This window comes from Haemaphysalis longicornis, unplaced genomic scaffold, assembly GCF_048455015.1.
Source record: "Haemaphysalis longicornis isolate Haplotype H1 unplaced genomic scaffold, Haemaphysalis longicornis Haplotype H1 scaffold_7, whole genome shotgun sequence".
NCBI classification, from domain to species: Eukaryota; Metazoa; Arthropoda; class Arachnida; order Ixodida; family Ixodidae; genus Haemaphysalis; species Haemaphysalis longicornis.
Window position 1 is genome coordinate 11,467,397 of NW_027526422.1, and position 20,702 is coordinate 11,488,098.

The following is a 20,702-nucleotide window of genomic DNA, read 5'->3' on the forward strand; positions in this document are numbered from 1 at the left end:
GTGGAAAAGAGACAGTGCAGCGACAGCTATGCTGCTGCGATATTTCGTCGCAGGATAGGTACAACTTTCTGCCTTTTCTACGGCACGGCGTGCATCAGCTCTGCTAAACGTGTCGTGAGATCTGTGGGGGATGTTTTTGTGTGTGTTTGTACTTTTTCAGGGGCCGTGCGCAAAGCGCTGGAAGGCTGCTGGGTGTTGGGGTTTCTCGTTGTAAATGTAGCCCTTTCGGTGACCCAGAAAAGACCGCTTCGGGTTCTCGTAAAAAGCGTTGTTATGCCCGAGTCTTGTTGTAAACTCGCCAGCGGGCTGCTGTTGTATCATCGCTACTATCATATCGCTATGTATTTAACAGTTAAGTTTTGTTCTCGGCTATTCGTCGTCCAGAACAGAGACAGTTCTTCTGCTGGCCGCTCATCAGCCACGCTACCACTACATAACGGAGGCGGTGGATCTCGGTCCTGGCACGCCTCCGCCTCCGTTCTGGCACGCCTCCGTTTACGAGCTGCGCGCAGCTCGTAAACTGACCTAAAAGATACCAAAGCACCGTTATTTACGAAAATAATGCGTAGAATTGAGCTAAGGAAACATTTATAGTCAAAAGAAGCACGGGTCTTCCGTAAAAAGAAATCAGCACTTCTGGGGCTCGAACCCAGGCCCTTCGCTTCCAAAGCCAAGATTGGACTTTTTTCCTTTACTGCATGGAAAACTGCAATTATTACTGTACAAAAGTTATGTCATCAAAGAAGATGCACATAACTGCAGCTTAATAGATCTTCCGTCAAAACTTCGGCAAGCAGACACATGCGTCCAACAGATGCAACAACTCCGGTAGGTCACTTTGCGCGTATAAATGCTCCGCACCGACGCAACCTGCTCCAGAAAAATGGATTTCGTTTGGCGGGGGGGTCCCACATGCCGATCATTCATGCGGAACTGCCACAAGCTATGCGATCCCATCACAACAAATATATCATAGGGCACTCCAGTAGCATCTCGAACAGGCAAGAACCAAATAGTATAAGGGGCAATGTCCATATTGGACCGAACAACGGCGGTCCTTTGGCAGTTACTCAAAAGTGTAGAAGGAGTGCTCCAAGCGAACCCGTAGGTGGCGCTGGGAGCGCGCAGGAAGTTGCTGGCTTAATTGCTCCCACAGGGAAACGGAATATCGCAATGCTGCTGCCGCTCCCCTCGATAAAACACTTCCGGTTAAACCAGTTTCGTTTAACACGCACCGAGTCGAGGTTCACCGTCCGAACGCTTCTGCTCCTCTCGCCCAGCGGCTCACCAGTCACCTCTACTCGGGTTTAAATTGGAAACCCAGCGGCGTTTTATGGAGGATTTATGCTTTCACGCTCACAACTCATAGTTGCTAAGATGCCCATATGATGATATGCTTCTTTTATTAAAACTGCGACTGGCAGGTATCCACGAGGCCTGCTGACAAGCCATACCGTTCTCCTAGAAGCTCATGTATTTACAGTAGGCGAAAAGTTTAATTTTTTACCAATTCCCTGATAAACTAATTAGGACAAGTAAATGAAACTCGGTGTAATCGCAGTCGCATTATTGGTCAATTGCGCTATGATTTTTCTGTGATATCTACATTTAATTGAAAGCTACAGAGATGATGATGATGATTGCTATTGGTTTTCCCTTTGTAGGAGGGTGATGACATGTCATCTTACCAAAAAGGACTAACATACCTATGTTTTCCACTCTTGGTTCAATACTAGCGCTTCTTAGGGCAGGCACAAAAAAACGTATTAGGCACAAAATACTTTTTTCCTGTTACAGGTGGTAACTGTCCTAGGCAATATTCTCCTCTCTGCTTTTCGTCCCCCAGCATTCTAATTTTTTAGTCGCCTCGACAGCCTTGAAGTTAACTTCCTCTCTGATACCCTTAAATCCTAGGGCTTCTGGAAGCCGAATATTTCCTTCATGTAGATTTGGATGGATACCCTCGCATTCTAACACTATGTGCCGCAGTTTCTGTTTCTTTTCCGCAGACCACGCATACACCATCATTTTGTGAATACTTCCCCACAAAGCTCTTAGTTCGCAAGCAACCTGCTCTAGCCTCAAAAAGCAAAGCAATGCCATGGGAATTATCGCAAAAATTTTCCTTTCTGATGTCCGATTGCTCAGCTCTGTACATCTCTAACGACGTTTTAGCTTCCATTTTTTCTCTCCATTTATTCGTTTCTATCTGACCTGCCACTTTTTTGGTTACCTTGGCTGTTTTGAATTTTCCACTGTACTTTCGGTATTTCATCGCTTGCCTTCTAGTCTTCCTTAACCACTGCGTGTCCACGCTTTTCAAGTATAGGTACCTAAAAACCTTAGCTGCCTGCCCACCTACGTTGATCCATTGCTCTCAACCTCATCTCGAAACATATTTTGCTCCGCGCTTCTCGAACTTCAAACGACGCCCATACCATATCTCCCTGCACTGCTTCGTTACTTGTTTTTCCATGCGCGACTAAGGCCAAACGGCCTACCGTTCTCTGGTTCACTTCAAGGCCTGATAGAACGTCTGATTTTAAGCAGAGTACAGCCTTCTCAAATGTGAAACCCAGAACCATTACTCCTTTCCACATTCCTCTCACTACTTCATATTTGTTATGCCCCCACATAGCTCTATGCTTCATTATAACTGCGTTTCGCTTTCCCTTACCCTTAAGTTGCTCCTCGTGAGTTCTTAAGTAGTTATCCCTTCGTTTATCCACACTCCCAAATATTTATATTCTTTTACTCTAAGTAATTCGCCTTGCTGGATATACACTGCGTCAGTGGTAGCGTCATTGAAAACCATTATTCCCGATTTCTCTGCGCTAAAATTTAGCCCCAGGTCGGTGGCTTCCTAGCCGCTAATATTTATGAGCCGGTGCATATCGGTCTGGTTATCAGCTGAAAGAACAATGTCGTCTGCGTATAACGGTCCCAGAATACGCTGTTGTACCACTTCACCTTGAAGCATGTGCGTTAAGTTGAACCCTACTTGACCTTCTTCAGTTTCTTTTCTAACCCTGCCATGTAAAGCATAAACAGTATTGGGCTCGAAGGGCATACCTGTTTCAGTCCCCGATGGGTGTTGACCTTCTGGGCGCATTTCTGTCCTTCCCTTGTGAGGTGCACTCTATTGTCTTTATAGATTGCTATAAGGAACTGTATTAACTCGTCATCTAAACCCTGGAGAATCTACGAGGGAGTTGGCTTTACCGCTAACGTACTCTTCTGTTGGATAACAAGAAATCCCGAAGAGTGAGCCTGATGCAACTCGAATTCTCTGTAAAAACATGTCACCGATTCAAGAAGGCATTTATAAAATAATTTGAGCTATTATGGGCAATGCGTTCGACACTAGTCTGCCATTTTTGGTCTTCTCTTCTGGAATCCGTTCTCAGAGGGCACTCGCCATGACCATTTTTAAGCTGTATGGATTCAAATCTTTGTCCAAGCAATGTTGTCCAAGGAGCAAAGTGTGCGAAGGTGCATCAAAGATTTTTCGCCGTGCGGAGGCAGGTATTGCATCAAAGACTGGCGCCTTAGAGTGTTTGAAACTAAATGCAGGAAAAGCTCGTTAATTTGAACTTTATTAAATTGATTTTAAGGATAATTGTGACTGTATAATTTGGTCTTGCCAAGCTTCATGTACAAAATTCTATGCGTAAAAAAGCCGGTTAATTCAACCGTACGTTGGCTCCGCGAAGGACAATTCGAACTACGGGCACCGTGTCTGCGGCTCGGCGCCTGATACACGGCTCCGGAAACGCACCCGCTGCCTACACGCGAGACTGCATCGTAGGCGGCAGAGAGAGGAAAGGCAAAATCGGGTAAAACGGATTTGAAACCTCCATAAAGCCACGTTCTGGAAGGTGTATTCTTTGCAGACTGCGTAGATGTGCACGTGAGCGCAGTGGTGTGTGGAGTGCTGACAGATGAGGTCAGAAGCGCAGAACCTATTGCTGACAGTGACGACTGAGGGGAGTTGGTGGAGGACGAAGCCCCAGTGCGGCCTATCAGCTCGGAAGTCATGACCGGACAGAGTGAGACCTTCTGCTACGTTCGCTTGTTAGAGAACAAAGTGCTGGCTGTCCCCTTTATGGACAAAAGGCAGACTGAAATCACGGTCTTTTTCAAGCACGAGATTGTTCACATGCCATGGTGCTTCCCATTCGCAATGTACTCTCGTCATTCTTCATTTTCATTGATTTGAAGCAGTTTCATCGACTTGAACTGCGTTGACTTCCCCCTGCGATTCGAATTAACGAGCTTGTGCATATATTCTTCCGAGGCCAGGTGGTGAGAACTCTGTCCCTTAAAGGAAGCCGAAGCTGCGCTGTATTCCCTTAACGTAGATCCACTGATCTTAGCAGACGGAGCCCGTAAGCTCATGGTTGCTTGTGAAAACATGGTTGAATGGGTATACGCTACGTTCAATTAATTACCAGGGAACAAGTTCCCGGGCCGTAATGTTTTTGTTTTTCTTTTTTTCACTGATTGATAATATTTAAGACGAGGCTTCTTTATTATTTTTTTTTTGGGGGGGGGGGGGGGTGTTCCTTGATGGCTGGTTTAGCTTATGCGTTTTGCGGCAAGGGAAGGAGGAAACACACTATTTTTAGCAGCTTTATGTTCTAAACGCACAGCCCCCTCATTGCTTGTAGTTCGTTTAGACCGGTTGCGCCGCCAGTCACTGTCACAAATAGCTTGTACGATGTCTCCGTTCAGCTAATTATAGTCCCTCATCTGTCTTTGTTTCTTCTTTGTAATGGCGGTGGGGATATCACTGTTCGAATGGTTTTATCTTATTACGAACAATTTTATAAATAGGTGTGCGCCATTGCTGTTTAAACAAGTTAGCCAACAAAGACCTGAAATTTTGCTATCCAACTTGCGGAGGTTAGCTTTTGGAAATTGCTTAACTTCTTATTCGTGTTTTTGGTTAACTGCTCATTGAACTCATAAAACTGGTTAACTTCTCATTCGCGTAATGCGAATTTTGTTTTGAAAGGTTCCAAACAACAGAACAGTGGTCGGCGAATCCTTGAGTGATTACGCAAGAGGTTAAGCAATAATTAGAGGAGCACGTTCGGTGATTAGGTTTAAGCAGGATTTGACTAAGCGTTATTTGAGAAGCCCTTCAAGGTTAGGCTAGTTCATAAAACACTCATGGCCATACAAAGATATGACTGACAAGTAGTCAGCCGCATTACCTTTTTTTTCGGGAATTAAAATATTCATGTTAAAATCTCCGCCTAGACAAGACTGTTTTGTTTTACCATTTCTCGGCGGAACATATTCAAGCTCTATGCTTGAATATGTTCGGTTACGGTGTTAGAAAATTCCCGGTTGGGTAATGATTCGTATCGCTCTACCAAATAAAAGTCATTATGTATTATATAGAAGGTTGACGTTTACCGTGCTTGAAAATGATGTTAACTGGCGTTACGCCGTACAAAAACGGCAGTAGCACCACCCTGAAGCGATGGCCGAGTTTCAGAGTATGGGAACTATGAATTGTGAAAATATGTATGAGTTTGTGAGAAATGAAAATTAGGCATGCAGAAAGCAAGAGGCATGAACATTGAGTGATATGGCCACGTTACTCTATAAACGCATGATGCCGGGGTTACACAGAAGGTGATTAATAAATTTGCAGGTTTTTCACATATGCGCATTTCGTGAAAAGCAGTAGTCAGCCGAAAGGGAAGAAAAGAGGCTTGTTAGGGAGAGTAAAGATGCGCTACTCGCGAAGGAAAATGTTTCGGGGTTCAAAAACCCAGAGCAAAGCACAAGCAGTGTGTCATTCAGACAACTATCCTAGCTTTTTACAGCTCGCAGATTGTACTGCGGCGAGCAAGTTGGTCATCCGCTAGGCGCGGTGCAGAACGGAAGCAACGTACACTGTTTTGGTTGCCTAATGACGGGGAAAAAAAGAAGGCGCGGTGATTGCAAAAAAATTCGAAGTTTAAGCTGAAAAGAACGGCATGTTTGGAATAGAACAGCCATAAAATAAGGCAGACAGAGGTCTATTTGAGGTTGTTCAGGGGACCCAACAGCGCTCCCTTCTTTCATCTCCGAGAACTGGGAGAAATTCTGTGCCACAAGTGCCTTCAGAGTTGCATTACGGCGCCCACTTTATTGGCACGACCCTTGAGTTGCGTGGTTGTAATCATGAATTCGATGTCAAAAGAATTCCCTTAGTGAAAAGCTTCATAGCGCTGGGTTTTGTTTAGTTGAGTTTTGTTGAATAGCGCGTTTCGGAAAGGAAAAGCTGCCACGAGGCGTGAGGCCCGCTGGAAGAACGTCGACCGAAACAACCTACCAACATTCTCGAGGTGCCTCGATTATCTCCGCAGGTCTCTGTTTAAATATCTATCTCATGCGTGTATTTAAGGAATAATTACACAGCAGACCTCATTAATAGCAATGGTCCATTTTCACCCCGTACGGTGCACCCTGACGAGCTAATGCGCATTCGTTTTATGCGAAACCCTCGCAAGTGCCTATACACAGCGCCGAACGAAGTGTGACCCTATCCGTCCTTTCTCACTCGCAGTCTTGGCATCTGAAGACGAGGAGCGGTTGGTGCGAGACCTTTTCCGGGACTACAACAAGTTGATCCGGCCCGTGGAAATAATGAACATGACGGTGGAAGTGCAGTTTGGCTTGTCCTTCATCCAGCTCATCAACGTGGTACGTGCCGCGCTCGTCTTCTTCCTTGTCACCCTCGTCCGATCCTGTATCCTTTCAATCACTTTTATTGGGAGTAGTATCCATTAGCTCCGGCTACGGAAACGATTGACGAACTAATCAGGACAATTTGAAAAGAGGTAACTGGTAATAACAGGATTCCGCTCCACTTACGACACGTCGCGCGCCTTGTGAAGAATAAGACAGGCGGGCAATGGCTAGTATTTCTACACTACTGTCGATTCGTTTCCAACCAGAGCTATTCGCTTATCTACACTTGCTACATTAGTGTAGTCAGTGTAGCGTCGCATGTACTGGCCCAACACTACCGAGCCGCCTGCATTCAGTGTATATGCAGTGCAGTTTAAAAATAGCCTTGATCTCCAATGAGGAGCGGGATCGCCACACCGGAGCCGTCATCCGCAGCATTAAAAATACTTAGCCATAGCCATCTCATTCAAAATTAGTCTGGTAATAGCCTAGTGCGTTCTAGTTTTCGGGTCTGTCTTTATGCCTTTCCACGAGTAGACAATACAAATTTAAACATGGTGAAATGGAATTTTCGTTGAAGGCAGTCATAGCGGAAGAAAGGTTTGCTCACAAGGCATTTAGCAAAGGGTTAGAATTGTTACAGCCCGCCCAAGTGGCTTTCCATGTAACACAACGTTATTGAAATGTCATATGAGCGCGAATTCATGACGTCAGTGAGTGCTTGTGTGTTGAGCACGCGCTGTATACCACCAGGGCCAGTAACCTCAATTTTTTTGCATTGGTAGCATGAGATGTAGCTTCGAAGCAACAAAGAAACTATTTAGCGGAGTTGTGCTTGTGCGCGCTTTGCACATTTTATCAGTGAAAAGCTTCTTTTGAACACAGCGCAACCGCCGAAAAAAAAAGGAAATTCAGAAAAAAAAAAGCTTAAGTTACACACTTCTACAGCTAGTTATCACGAGCGGAAGCAAAGCCTATGCACACAGTGTTTCGTGAAAGTTCGCCTTCGCTTAAGATTTCGCAGCGAAGCGACAAGAAAGGCGCAGATTCCGCGCCGGCGGTTGAAGGACACTTGCGGTGCGATTAATTAGCGTAGTAGAGCTTTCTATTTGATAACCAGTTTAATAGAAGTGAAGTTTGTGACGTAGTGTCACGAGAGCGCAATCCTGCTTCACCTTGTCGTATCACCGAGTCCTTTTATTCTCCCACGCCCCCACCCCCCTTTATCGCAGAACGAGAAGAATCAAATCATGACGTCCAACGTGTGGCTGCAGCTGGTAAGTGTTCCGTCTCTTGCCAGCGCCGCGGAACGGTCGTCGCCGGTGGCCGGCGGTGGTTCCGAGCGCCCCGGTCTGCGCGCAGGTCTGGACCGACTACCAGCTCAAGTGGGACGAGGCGGACTACGGCGGCATTGCGGTGCTGCGACTGCCTCCGGACAAGGTCTGGAAGCCGGACATCGTGCTCTTCAACAAGTGAGCCTCGCCGCCTCCCGACACTTCCCGGTCTAAGAACAGCAGCATGCGGCACCGAGCGGCGGTGCTTAGGACGTGGCTGATCCACACTCCGTTGTAGTCTTTTCGCTTCCATCGCGGCGCTTTGTCGCATGCACATCTGCACTCGACGTTTATCCCCCCTGAGTGGCACCTAAATACGTACGCCAAAAACTTAGCTTGCATAGCCGGACTGTCAGGAGAAGCTACCGTACATATAATCTAATCGCACGGCGTAGATGTGGATGTTGCGGTCATTTCTGTGATAGGTAATGAGACCTTGTAACATTTACGGTCGCAGCTCACCGGGCTGCCTTCTTTGGCTTGATGATTCAGACCGTCAAAGAGAGGTCACCCGGACGGATTTCGTCATCAGCAGGACAGAAGTAACCCTCCAGGAGTGTGGTCCCTCCAAAGCACAGTACCGACTCCCCCCCCCCTGCTACATCCTGGGTTTGCTTGAATGGTTGGGGCGTTGAGCTGATGACAGCAAACCAAAGCACCTAGTGTTTGTTTTGCAGCACGTGGCACCGGGGCTTCGAAATTTTGGTTCGTAGCGTTGTGTTCGTAGTTTTGTGTATTTTGTCAACCTCTAATGCTCTAGTGAATACGCGCCGTAAGGTAAGTTGCGCCGCTAACTTCTAACCAGAGCGCAGAACCCTAATTAAGCGCAGACCCCTACTTAATGGTTCACGTTTCACCGTTGCCACTCAACTCAGTCCCCACAAGATATCTGACACGCATACAGCTGCTGCGACCACTAGAGGGCAGGTGTCCTTTACAAGAGAATGACAGCTTTGCTAAGACGTTTGTATGAGCGGGTAGAAGGGTGCGCAGATGAAAAAACAGTGTTAAGCCGTGTTTTAATGCCTTTTCTGATCGCAGTGCAACTTCTGAGTGCGTGGAAGCCCAGTGGTTTGGTGAGAGTTTAATCCTCGTGCAGGTAGCGTAACAGTGCATGAGGGTGGAAAGAGGGAGGGCCAAGGGTGCAGCCCCGTTAGCTGCAGGAGAGCAGCGGGGGGAGCAGTGCTGATTGTGGTTCCCGCGCAGCGCGGACGGCAACTACGAGGTGCGCTACAAGTCCAACGTGCTCATCTACCCGAGCGGCCAGGTGATGTGGGTGCCGCCGGCCATCTACCAGAGCTCGTGCACCATCGACGTGACGTACTTCCCGTTCGACCAGCAGAAGTGCGTGATGAAGTTCGGCTCGTGGACGTTCAACGGCGACCAAGTGTCCTTAAAGCTGTACAACAACAACTTCTGGGTGGACCTGTCCGACTACTGGAAGAGCGGCACCTGGGACATCGTGGAGGTGCCGGCCTTCCTGAACCGGCACAACAACAGCAAGCAGCAGCGGCCCACGGAGACGGACATCTCCTTCTACATCACCATCCGGCGCAAGACGCTCTTCTACACGGTCAACCTGATCCTGCCCACGGTGCTCATCTCGTTCCTCTGCATCCTGGTCTTCTACCTGCCGGCCGAGGCCGGCGAAAAGGTGACGCTGGGCATCTCCATCCTGCTGTCGCTCGTCGTCTTCCTGCTGCTCGTGTCCAAGATCCTGCCGCCCACGTCGCTGGTGCTGCCGCTGATCGCCAAGTACCTGCTCTTCACTTTCCTCATGAATACCATGTCGATCCTGGTGACCGTGATCATCATCAACTGGAACTTCCGCGGCCCGCGCACCCACCGCATGCCCAACTGGATCCGCGTCCTCTTCCTCAAGTACCTGCCGGCCATGCTGCTCATGAAGCGGCCCCACAAGACGCGCCTGCGCTGGATGATGGAGATGCCGGGCGTCGGCATGCACCACTACCACCCGCGGCAGCCGCCCACCGTGCCGCCGCCGCCCGTTGCCTCCAGCGCCGCCGCCGCCGCCGCGCCGCCGCCCGCCGTGCCGCCGCCCCCGCCGCCGCCGCACCTGGCCGCCAAGCACGGCAAGCACGAGTGCCTCGAGCTGGCCGACGTGCACCACCCCAACTGCACGCGCAAGGCGGGGGGACCCGCGCTGGCTGCCGCCGCTGCCGCCGCCGCCGCCGGCCGCCGGGACTCGGCCGACGGCGGCCGCGACTCGGCCGCGGGCGACGTGCTCTACCTCAGCCCCGAGGCGTACCGCGCCACCGAGGCCATCGAGTTCATCGCCGAGCATCTACGCTGCGAGGACGAGTACATTCAGGTGCGCGCGCTCTTGCTTGCTACGAAACCTTGCTGGCGGTGGGGGTCGACGGGGGTCCCTGGTGACGCAGGCTTTTGTGAGCGTTTTTACCGCGTTGGACACGGCAAACAGTCGTACGCGGTCCAGTTCCGGAGCTCCTGCTTCAGCCGCGCAAGAAGTATAGCCTAGCGTTTTCGTTTCAACCTTCGCATTGCTAAAAGTCACTAAAGGAGTTCTGGTGCTCGAATTTTCCACGGAATGGAACGGTTTAGGGAACTGCCGGGCTGCTCCGCTGTTAAGTTCTTTGCCGGCGAGATAGAGCTTTTCTGACGTGCGCTGTGTGCTAGCTAAACGTTTGGGGCGCGTAGAATACCCAGAGGAGGAGGAGGCGCGCGTTTATGTTGCGAGGTAAGGCTCTAGGGACCTTTAGAGAGAAGCGGGTAGGGAAGGAGTGAGGCTCTTTGGTGTACAAATGATCTGGATGTGGCCCCTGGGAGGTTGGTGGGCCGGAAGGGTGGCCTGGCCTGGCGTGGGTGCTGACCGGCAACTCTAGCGTCTGTCCAGAACTGCCACATGTGGAGATTTTGCAACTAGTATGAGGGTAAGGACGTCGACAGCATCAAGACCTATTGGGGTTGCCGAGTCATTTCAAGGAGGAAGGGGGGGAATGGATGTGTGGTAATTGGACATCAGAGAGGAAAATTTCTACGACAATTCCGAGGGCAGTGCTTAGCTTTTTGAGGCTAGAGCAGGTTGCTTGAGAACTAGAAGCTTTGTGGGGAAGTATACAGAAAATGATATGGTATACGGGGTCTGCCGAAACGAAGCGGAAACTATGCGACACATAGTTTTAGAATGTGAGTGTATCCATCCATATCGTCAAGGGGTATATATTCGGCTTCCAGAAGACCTAGGATTTAAGGGGAGAACAGAGGGAGCTTACTTCAAGGCTGCCGAGACGACTAAAAGAAGATTAGAATGCTGGTGGGCGAAAAGCTGAGAGAGGAATAATGCGTAGGACAGCTACCACATGCAACAGAAAAAAAGTATTTCGTGCCTGCCCTTAGAGCAGCGCTAGTGCTAAATGAAGAGATAAAACATAGATATATTATTTTTTTCTTGGTAAGATGACACGTCTTCACCCCGTTTCAAAGGGGGTACCACTATCAATCAATCAATCAATCAATCAATCAATCAATCAATCAATCAATCAATCAATCAATCAATCAATCAATCAATCAATCAATCAATCAATCAATCAATCAATCAATCAATCAATCAATCAATCAATCAATCAATCAATCAATCAATCAAACGTGTTTGGGGAAAAACAAGGTGATTTAGCTTTGGCAGCATTGTGGCGCAGTAAGCGCGTTTAGGTGCTCATCGAGGGCGTACCATCTTCTCAACGTTTGTTTAGCATGGCTGGCGTTGCCAATGTATTTATTTATGAAGACTTCGGCGGATCGGGAAGTTCGGGAAGAGACGCTAGGAATCCGGGTGGAGTGAGCCCCCGGAGACGGGTTTCCGTGTCATTTTTCTGTCGAATGACTGTGGCGAGTTAGCTGTCACCACCCGACTTCAATTTTACCATGTGCTTCTTCGACATAAAGGTTCACGTATTTATAGCGGGCATCGTTGAATATGATACCGGCTGCTAGAAGGGGCAGAACGAAACTAACTGGGCGTCCCGAGCCACACGAAAAAGCCCATGTTCATTTCTTTTCGATTGATGCCTAGCTGGCGTATTTCTCACTGAATTGGTCAGCTTGCTTTCTAAGCAAGCTAACGCCAGCCATACTGACACAAAACACGAACCCCAACCTCGCTTGTCCTACATCTCCGGCAAAATTGGGGCGGCCTTTAGGAAATACCCTAGCAGGCGGCACAGCCCGCAGGCTGGCTTCCCCTTAGGTAAATGTGTCCTCCATATTCGTGGTCGTCTTCGCCGTACACACACGTGGAATGTAAGAAAGTCAGCGTTGAGTCGAAGCGAGTGGTGAAGTTTACGAAGAATAGAGCGTTTTAGCTTAACGGCTAGTGTAGGCTAACGCTACGGCGGCGGCTTACCGGGACCCGACTGCGCATGACCGTGCGGGAAGGGTGAAGACGTCGCCCCTCTGCGCAACGAATGCGCGAGATTGGTGCGGGCCGGCCCGCGGAACTAATCCACCCGACCAGTCGAGTCTCGGTACCCGCGGCCGTAGCGTTAGCGGACGCTACCCGTCATGCTAAACTCTCTAATAATTCCGTGAGGATCACTATTGACGTTACGCAGTTGGCAGGACATACCATTCCAACACTACTTCCAACTTTTTAAACATTTTAAACGCTTTTAGAACACATTCAGTAAGCGCCTCTAGTCCCTAAATTACGTGGCTACTAAATACTCGAGCCAGAATGTCACACCTATAGTCATATTAGATAACGTACAATCTCGCTCAAAATATTTTAGCTCGTTCTTTGAAATCCTGGCATTCTTTGTGTTATGTGACGTCACAAGAGCAATACCGTCATTATTCGTCGGTTTCTTTTCAGCTGAAGCAATAAAGCGTCCGGCGAATGCTTTTTAATGATAGTCGAACACTATCAATGTAGAGGCTAAAAAGAAATCTATTCCGAGAAAATTATCGTGTTATGGTCGTTGTTATGCTGTTTACCATTATCGTTATGCTGTCGTTATGCTGTTTATCGTGTTATGCTGTTTATCACCCACGTTGCAAGACCCCTTTAACACACAGTTTTATTACATTCGTGTTTTCGCTTTGTTGTAAATTTTTTAGTGTTTCTAAAACTAAAACTTTCTCTAACCAGCATCCAGTTTGGGATACCTTGCGCCACAGCTTTCTGTCACCTTGAGTTACCACATTAGAGCTATAAGCTTATAACATTCCTCGAGGCGGGTAACACGCGTTTCAAACGCGTGGTCAAATATACATTAAAGCGAATCGTTTACAGGCAGTAACCGATAAAAAAGAAACGCGGTTAAGGGTCCCGGAAAAAATAACGACTGGTGTTCTGAAATCCGAAAGGTCCAAGGTAAACTTGAACGGGCAAAATTTTATACTTTTATACTTCGGAAAGGCAAAGTTCTGTTAACAGGGAAAGACTGAAATTTTAGGAAACAGGAAAGGGAAAGCCCTGATTGCCGTATTGATAGGTATTGGCTCAAGAGTATTATCTGTGTTGTAGACGTCAAGCCTACAGTTGACGGTGAAGAGAACATCCGGCATAGGAAGTGAAACACGTGGCCCAAATCCAAGCTCCGAAGAATAAACTTTAGTCTCAGATGATAGTCAATTCTTCATTGGGGCCTAGAGTGCCTGCTGCTCGCGGTGAACAAAACCATTAAAGGGACCCTGCAACACTTTTTTCAGCTTTTTTTTTTTAAATCTTACATGCTTGCAGAACGTAGTCACCCAACCCACCCAGTACTTAGATGAGGGGGTCGCAAGGTACCCCCGCCCAAATCACTGCTCTATGCTCGTCAGATAACTTGGAAACTCGCTGAAAAGACTTTTCTCTTTTTCCCGTTCTTGGCTCTCTTCGACGTCCCGAATTCCGTCGCTGAGGCCATGTAGTGGCTGTTGGCCGGTTTTCCTTCAGTTGCAGCAATGAACGTCTTTCGATAGGAACTCTAAAAATAAAGGCACAAAAACAAAACAGAAACAGAAGGCGTATCTGGTGCGACAAGCAAATGATATGATATGATATGATTGATATGAAATGGATTGATATGAAATTGATATTTCGACTATTTTCCCGGGCCCTGCGTCAAGAAAGAAAACCGTAACGCTATTTTTGTGCATTCTGGCGGGAGGAGCAGCACGTTAGAGTGAATGAAGCTTTCTCAGAGAGACAGACATTCACAGTCAACTCCGAAAAGTCGTCTGACGCGACTGTAACTTTGCGCACGTGGCGTTACAATGTTGCATGGCCAAAATAAACTGTGAAAGATTGCCTGTGAATGAACTGCCTTAAACAAGCGGATAGGCTGCAGCTGAGGCGTAATGGATAAATCTCGGCCCCATATTTATCATTTCATTGAGAGCTCGGGGGATGCATGCCGTGGTAATAGTATGGTTGCATGCTTATTTTAAGAAGTTCTACAACACCAGGCAATGGAAGAAGCTTTACGTGGCTAGGAAAGACATTATGAAAAAAAAAATTAAAGCCGTTCCACTCTATGTGAAAGCTGTCGGAAGTGCAGAGCAGTGATTCGCCATAATGGGCTGCAGCGCAGTTATCCGCTCGCTGCTGCATTTCAAATTTCTCGTCTTGGCAGTGCTCGCGCGCCCTCTGCACGAAACTGCGCCAGCGGAAGTTATGTTCCTTTTGTGATTGCTTTAATTTAGTATGCTGGTGGTGGTGGTGGTGGTGGTGGTGGTTGTTGTTGTGGGATCAGGCGGCGTTAGCCTGGCTGGATATGCCGTCAATTGCTCCGCCCAAGCTCCTCCTAATTAGCCAAAGGTAGTGTCCTTTTACCACAAGTTTTCCAGTTCCGTCTCCTCAAGGAAGCTCAGGAGAAGGCATGACACGTCTCTTCGCAGCATCCAATGTCCCCTTGGAAAGACGATGTGGTCCAGAGTGCTGTGTGGGGCTGCCAGCTTTCGAATCGCTGAGAGCATTGCAGTCCGCTCGACATCATGCTCTGGGCAACACATTACGTAGTGGTGTACAACCCCTATCACTGCATATGACGAACACAGAGGCGACCGCACGAGGCCCACCTTGAATCGCCATGCTGTGGTCTTCGCTGAGCCCGTTCGGATGCGGTACTGCAATGTTGCCTCCGATCTTGTAAGCCCCTTTGTAACGCAAGGCTGGTGATAGGGATTTTCTAAAGACTTGAAATGTTCGGCCACTGTTCGCGTGAAGTCGTTCCAGTGATTGGGGGAAATTTTAACTGTCGGTGCAAATTGCAGCGCACTCCGTGCAATCTGATCAGTGGTCTCATTGCCCTTGACGCCAACATGGGATTGAATCCATTGAAACCGCACATTGAAACCCTTGCTGCTAAGTTCTTGCACAAGCCGTAAGGAACGCTGGCAGTCCTTTTTCGTGGGGATCCCACGCTGCAAAAGTTGTAGTGCTGCTTTTGAGTCAGTCAGAATTACAACTTCCTGCGGCTTATACGACTTAAGTTTTCTCAAAGCAGCCGCGATGGCAATGCACTGGGATTCGGTGGAGGACACCACATGATCCAGGCGTGCTGCCCAGGAAACCTGGGCATCAGGAATGATATACGCCGCTGCACTAACCCCTCTGTACGGATCGACTGAGCCATCCGTAAAAATTTGAAGGCGGAGGTGTGACTCCGCTTGATGGCGTCACAGAGGTTACCGACGCAGGTAATGCGTCTTGGGGAAACCAGTGCTGGAAGAGCAATAATACGGCGGCTTCGATCAAGGACGGCCTCTCATGCGCACACTGCTCTTAACACTCTGAGAATATTGTGCCATCAGTGGCCGGGGAAACTTCCCATCTCAATGCCGCCATGGTCTTACGAGAGCCTGCAGTGTCAGCTACATGTCCCTCACATGAGATTCAAGCGAAACACGCCAGTGAAAGCAGCCAGATTTTTGGAATTTAGTATGCTGGAGCTGTTTTGCGCCATTTCGAACGCGCAATTTTTTTCTTGCGTGGCTGGAGCCTTTCTGCGTCATTTCGAACGCGTCATTTTTTCTTGCGTGGCAGGAGCCTTTCTGCGGCGTATCGAACGCGCCATTTTTTTCTTGCGCGGCTGGAGCTTTTCTGCGTCACGCGTTATTTCTTTCTTGCGGGGCCGCTTTTTTCGTTTACCACCGTAAAAACCAACCCAACGATCGCTCGCAACTAAATGAATCTGGGGCTGCCGGTTATATACAAAGATTTTGCCTGAAATGTACCTTGAGTTTTCTTTGCGCTTAACAGCGGGGACGTGTATGACAAGCGCCAGCGCTTCACGAAGTTCGGACTGTTATGACTATTTAAACCACGTGGTTTTCGAAGCCTCAGCGTTACCCCCTGACGCCGGTACAGAATGTTCTACTTCGGCCCGTTATCTCGCTGCGCCGCCTGATTCCGCCAGTCGCATCGACCATTAGCGAGCCAAGACGACAAGACGAGCCCATAAAGTGCTCTGCACTTAAAATTGCCGGACTGATCTCTCTTTCCAAGGCACCGTGGTAAGGCCAGCTTTAACTGCGTGACGCCACTTAAACATCGCTTGCGTCAACCGCGACTTCTCGCATCATCACTGGGTGCATACGTGCAAGCGTGTACAGGCGAACGTGGGCGTGCGTGGGTGAGCGCCATCTGCGACCTTTCAGTGGGTTTCGCTGTGAATGGGGTTCGCACGGGTTTCGCGATGAATTTCTTTATGGGTTTCGCTCTGTGCATGGCATGGGGCTGCTCTCAAGGCTTCAGCGATCAATTATTGGCCCGGAAAATTATATATTGGCGTCTTTTAAGCCCCATTTTTAATTATATATGATCACCTAGGACCGATGTTACAGTGGAGCTCTGGTCCGATTTCTGTTTGCTGGTCATCTGCAGCACCAAGGCTTAAAGGCACTACTAGGGTAACGTGCAACTCTGCTTCAAATTAAATACAGCCTCATCGGAATAACACATGCCAGGTTTAGCTCTAACTTCGAGCAAGGGAGGCATATATTGAGGGAAAAAATTAAAGCAGTTCCACTGAACGTGAAAGCTGTTGGAAGGGCAGAGCAGTGATTCGCCAGAGAAGCTGGGGCGCCGTCGTTCTCTGAGCACTATTTGCTACCACCCTTCACGCTCTTCATCTGTCTCTCGTACTCCTCTCTTGATGAATTAAACAAAAGTTGGTTCAGTGCAGTTCAAATTTCCCGCGTTCGCTGTGTTCACGCGCCTTCTCCTGAGTCAGCTCGCAACCTTTTCTTTGCCTTTTGTTTCCTGTTCTGCCTGCTGCAACACCACGAGCGGGGGTTCTGTTCTTTTTGTGCTTGCCTTCATCTCGCACGTGCTGTACCTTTCTGCGCCATTTTGAATGCGTCGTTTTTTTCTTCAGCGGCCACTTTTTAAATTTAGTGTTCTCACTTACGGCGTCCAGTTTGTCGGTTGCGGTCTAAGTTGGAAAACTTAGACGACAACCGAATAATCCGTCACCAGAAAGCTTCGCGTTCAACCATCGTCGTCGTCTGACGGAGGGGTGCATGGTTTTTTATTCAGCGGCCACTTCTTTTTCGCTTAGTATCGTAACAACCAACCCAATGAGCATTCCTAACTAAATGGACGCGACCACTGCCGGTTGATTGCATCATTTGCCTCCAATGCACCTGCAGTTTCCTTTGCGCTAAATAATGGGGACATGTACAACAAGTGCCAGCGGGTCCAGTAGTTTCGAACCTTTCTGGTCATATAAGCCGGAAGTCTGAATCGAGGCACAAGCGGGTAGCTTTTCTAGGAGGAAAACTAAACATCCCTATGAAACAGATCGAAGTCCTTGGGGAAGATTCCTCATTCCAGGACCCCTTGAGACCGTCCGGCTTCTTGGGCTCTCTTCAGCAGCCAAAGCTGATCCTCACGGTCCGAGCTGGACAGTGCTCTCTCCCAGTGCTCAGGGGAGGGGAAGGGCAGGGACAAAGGGTAGGTAGAAGTTCTCATCATAGTCCCACATAATATGGTAGAGGGTGGCCTGAGCGTCGCAGATGTGGCATTGCGAGGAGTACAGGGTGGGGGCGAGAATGTGGGCTCTAGTTTGGTGGGAAAATGTGTTGGTTTAGATGCCTCGAAGGTGGCGTTCTTGTTCTTTTGTGTGTGTGTGTGTGTTGTTTTTTTTGTGTGTGGAAGGCGGTATAATGTCGCTCCAGAAGGAAGTGTTGCGTGATTTCTTTGAAGGACAAGAGGGCCCATGTCACTGCTCGCCGAACTGCTGACTAGCCCGTTGTGTCAGATCTCGGGCATGCTGGGGGGCAGCTTCGTTGCCAGGCACGTCGGCATGGGCTGGAGCCCAAATAATCCTTACGCGGTGTTGTGGAGGTTGCTGCCGTAGAACTTGTGCGGCGGGCGGGGAGATGAAGCCGCTCGAGAAAGTTCTACGTGCTTATTGGCAGTCCGTAATAAGCATCTCTGCAGATGTTTGGGCCATTTCTAGGGGGATGGCCCCTTCTTCTGCCTGTAGTTAATGGGTGATAGGAATTGACGCACTTGTAAGGAGGGCTTCAGCTGTAGTCATGACAACGGTCATAGCTCTCCTCCCCGGATAGGAGGCTGCGCCTGTGTGTACTGTGGCGGAGTTGTGGCCGTACCGTTTGAAGATAGCTTTCGCTCTGGCGTCTCTGCGATCCTGGTGGTGCGTCGGATGCATGTTCCGGGGCAGTGGGGCCACATCAAATGATTGGCGAATCTCATGCAGTAACTTAGGCGTATCGGCCTGGTGGTGTTGAAGCGGTGAGCACAGGAACGGTTGGGTCAAAATTGTTCTGCCGGTGGAGCTGGAGCTGAGGCGTAATAATTGGTTCATATGACGCGCTTCGTGGAGTTTATTCGGGGTATTATAAACTCCCAAATGTAAGGGTTTCTGCGTCGAGGTGCCGACAGCTAGTCCCAATGCCATCTTGTATGCCTTGCGTATGATAGCCTCTACCTTGTTCTTTTCAGCTTTAGAGAGCACGGCGTAGGGGAGGGTGTAAGTAACCCTCCCTAGAGATGACAAAGGCTTCGGCTAGCCTAAGCACGTCCGCCTCTCGCATACGTCTTGTTTTCGTGCTGATCCTGCGGATCATGTAGGAGAATGTCTTCGCGGTCTGCTTAAGCCTGTCCATTAGTATGGTGTTGGAGTGATCCGCTTGTAAAAGCATGCCCAAGACTCTCACCTGCTGCGTTGTAACAATAGGGTGGCCATCCACTTGCAGGGAGATGGTTGGCGACCCGGGAGGGAGTTTATTACGTGGTGAGACGATCAGAAGCTCAGATTTTTGAGGCGCACACGCTAGGCCACACTGTCGTGAGTATTTACTGACAATGTCGGCCGCCTGTTGTAGGTTGCTCTCCATGTCCCCCACTGACCCATGAATGGCCCATATGGTGATGTAATCCGCATACAATCCATTTCGTATGCCTGGTATGACAGCCAGAAGCGGAGTAGGGAGGCCTATGCGAGCTATATTGAACAGCAAGGGAGAAAGGACCGCCCCCAGGGTTGTGCCCTTGTTGCCGAGAGAAACCGCATTTGACTTTAAACCTCCCACCTTCAGAATGGCTTTTCGGCCGTCGAGGAAGTCTCGAATGTATTTGTAGGTGCGTTCCCCGCAGTTAAGGTCATTCAGTTTTTTAAGTATGGCCGTTTGACTGACATTGTCAAACGCCCCTTTTAAATTCAGGGCCAAGATGGCTTTTGGATTATCCCTCGAGGCTTTGAGCATAACCTCTTTCATTCAGTGGAAGAAGGATGTCTTGGGTGGAGAGGTGATTGCAAAATCCACACATGGTATGTGGGAACATGTTTTGTTCGAGGTGGTGCTGTAGCATTTTGTGGATGACAGTCTCTAGAAGCTTTCTCAAACATGAGGTTAGTGATATAGGGCGTAGGTTCTCTGTGCTCCGTGGTTTTCCAGGCTTCAGATTAAGGCGCAAAAAATATCGATTTGCGACTGCGTGAATTCACATATTTCTAACGCGTTGGAAGACATCATAACCGGGTCGGGGCACATAATTTTTCTCTAGGGGGGCAACGGGAAGAGATAATTCAATGGTACAGCGTTGGATTTAGTACTGCCTAGAGTGAGCACATAGAGAAGTACACTTCTAAAGAATATGATAGCGCCAACAAGTTGTTTCAGGGAACACCATAGTGACTTCTCACTGCTACGACAAGTTGAAACCGTGACAAAAGACAGATGGCTTGAGAGGCCATACTGGAGCACACAATAGTAAGAAAGGAGTTTCTGCACTAAAAAAACTTTTCTTCTTGATATGTACAGAAGTTCCGATTTTTGTAAAAACGGTTTGTGCCATTATGAAGCCCAGGAGTTACAATAATAATTTATAATGCGTTGTATGACAGGCCTCAGCTGTGACCAACAGCAAAATCATGTCATCGCCAGATAAAACTGCCATAGGCTCAGGCCCACTTATGCCACATTCCTACGAGAGGAATTGGCCGAGTGGTTATCGAAGGTGAACGGCTGGCTCAGATTCGTTGCATTATCTGGTGTCATATGATGCTACACTACTTGTGATGTGAAAAACGGAGAATAGCTCCGCGCCAACACATTGCGGACATCCACTTGGGGTTTTTAAAGAATTAGCAAAGGCTCCGCGCACTATGCTAGGAATGCCTGATTGCTGGATATCTTATTTGTTCGCTTGCTCGCTTGCTCGGTCAGATAGTTCATTTCCGGGTT

The 20,702-nt window shown here is 48.7% G+C and overlaps 1 protein-coding gene across 1 annotated transcript in view; it reads left to right on the forward strand.

Annotated features, from left to right (window-relative positions):
- Nachrbeta1 (nicotinic acetylcholine receptor beta1) overlaps window positions 1-20,702 on the forward strand; it is a 38,030-nt gene that overhangs the window by 13,995 nt on the left and 3,333 nt on the right. The window contains exons 2-5 of the mRNA XM_077675985.1: window positions 6,566-6,702; window positions 7,923-7,967; window positions 8,053-8,162; window positions 9,231-10,356. Coding sequence (XP_077532111.1) covers window positions 6,566-6,702; window positions 7,923-7,967; window positions 8,053-8,162; window positions 9,231-10,356 — 1,418 coding nt within the window. The remainder of the gene's footprint in view (window positions 1-6,565; window positions 6,703-7,922; window positions 7,968-8,052; window positions 8,163-9,230; window positions 10,357-20,702) is intronic.